We start from the raw sequence: 1,905 nt of genomic DNA, 5'->3' as shown, positions 1-1,905 counted from the left end.
AACCTGCCAAACTGATTATACTTCAACAGAGTTTCCTTTTTAAATATGATAAAAACATCAGTATTTAAAACATGACCACTTCTGGCCTGCAGAAAAGTGTGTGGGGAGGGGAGGGGAAGAACACCAAACAAGCTATGCATTTCTTTCAGCTGTGAAATTAAACAGATTTCAAAACAATCAAACACTAATTTTCTACTAATAGTGCAGGAACCCATGAAATAAATGCAGGGATTACTTGCTAAACTGAATATTTAGGCTCTTTTTATTTCTAAAATATGGGCAAGATCTTGATTCTTGGTTGTCTTTGTCCTTGATCACTCTCTATCCAAAAGAAAAATAAAAAACAACCCACATCTGGCAGCTTTGAGCTACTCTTCTTTACAGCACACATCCTGACAAGCTTTGACTAAACCTGGTGCTTCTGTGCATCAGCCCTTGGTGGTGTAGGGATACCAGTCAAATAAAACAGGTTTCCTTGGCAGCTGCAGAGCAAGTAAATGCAACAGAACACATGCATGGGAGTGGGCACCCTTCCCATGCGGGGACCTGCAGGAAAACTAAGATGAATCAATTGAAGTAATAAAGACAATGCATATAACTTAAAGCAGGTTAAAGTGCCCTGGCCATCTAAGGCCATTTTACATCTAAATGCAATGTGCTTTTTTTTTGTTTTGGTTTTTTTAAGGAAGATTTTTTGTTTTCCAAGTCAAGTCAGCCAGATCGAGTTCAAATCCCCGAGTCAGTCAAGAACCATAAATGGCCCTAATTACCAGCAAACATCCTCCACCCCCACCTGGGGCTTCAGATGCTTCCAAATCCTCTGGTGGGTATCCCACGTGCAGGCCCAAGCCCAGAGATCAGGGTTCGGATGCCCCTGGGTTTCACTCGCCCTCAGCCATGTGGCTGCAGGAGCAGGCTCAGGGGGACTGTCCCATTTCCAAAAAATGGGTGTAAAGCCAAGATCTTTCCACTGGAAGTGAATGTGGGAGATTAACTATATATTACCTCCGTGGGTGCTACCCCATGTCTGAAAAGCGGTTGCCCCCAGTGACAAGGAAAACCACCTTACTGATCACAGTGTTTCCTCTTCCAGGTAAGATTTTTTTTTTTTTAAATTTTCCATCTTTCCAGCCAAATTAGCCCAAACAATTCCAGATGCATGAGCCGGTCAAGAACCGTAAGTGCCCTACTACCGGCAAACATCCTCCATCCCACCTGGGGCTTCAGGTGTTTCCAAAACCTTTGGCAGGCATCCTCTGCGCAGGCCCAAGCCCAGAGGCTTGGGGTTCGGATGCCCCCGAGTCTTCATGGGTTCATAGATGTTAGGGGTGGAAGAGACCTCAGTAGGTCACCGAGGCCGACCCCCGCCCTGGGGTCAGAGGAGGTTGTCTGCCCCCAGCTTCCCTCCTTGCTAGCCCTCAGCCGTAAGGCCCTGGGGCAAGCAGTCTCCCATTTCCGGAAAGCCGGTGCAAAGCTAAGACCTTCCCACTCCAGCAGCTCAGCGGGAGGTTTGCTTCACGCTACCCCGCAGTCTCATCCCCGGGCCCAGGGCGGCTAGGCGGGCGGGGCCCGGGGTCACGCTGCGTCCCTGCCGAGCCCACAGGCGGGTGTCAGGGAGGGGGATCGCTGTGGCCCCGGGGCCCAGGAAACGAGGACTTCTGGTGCTGCGAGTCGGCTGGCTGCGCGGTCGGGAAGCTCCGCGGCCCGTGCCGAGGTCTGACTCGCGCGCAGCCCACGTGCGCGCCTGCTCCGCGCTTGTCCCCGCCCCGGGGTGGGCCGGGCCATCTCGGCCATGGCGCTGCAGGGGCTGCGGGTGCTGGAGCTGGCGGGGCTGGCGCCCGCGCCGCTCTGCGGTATGATCCTGGCCGACCACGGCGCGCGCGTGGTGCGCGTGGAGCGCCCGGC

The 1,905-nt window shown here is 53.0% G+C and overlaps 1 protein-coding gene across 1 annotated transcript in view; it reads left to right on the top strand.

Moving 5' to 3' along the window:
* The first annotated feature begins 1,771 nt into the window (after positions 1–1,771).
* Positions 1,772–1,905, top strand: part of AMACR (alpha-methylacyl-CoA racemase) — a 23,592-nt gene continuing 23,458 nt past the window's right edge. Inside the window, exon 1 of the mRNA XM_019531930.1 lies at positions 1,772–1,905. Coding sequence (XP_019387475.1) covers positions 1,793–1,905 — 113 coding nt within the window. The 5' untranslated portion in view covers positions 1,772–1,792.

The sequence above is a fragment of the Crocodylus porosus genome, unplaced genomic scaffold (assembly GCF_001723895.1).
Source record: "Crocodylus porosus isolate Cpor-Errol unplaced genomic scaffold, CroPor_comp1, whole genome shotgun sequence".
Classification (NCBI taxonomy): domain Eukaryota; kingdom Metazoa; phylum Chordata; order Crocodylia; family Crocodylidae; genus Crocodylus; species Crocodylus porosus.
The sequence above is the reverse complement of the archived record's forward strand: the minus strand, read 5'-3'. Positions and strand labels throughout refer to the sequence as shown.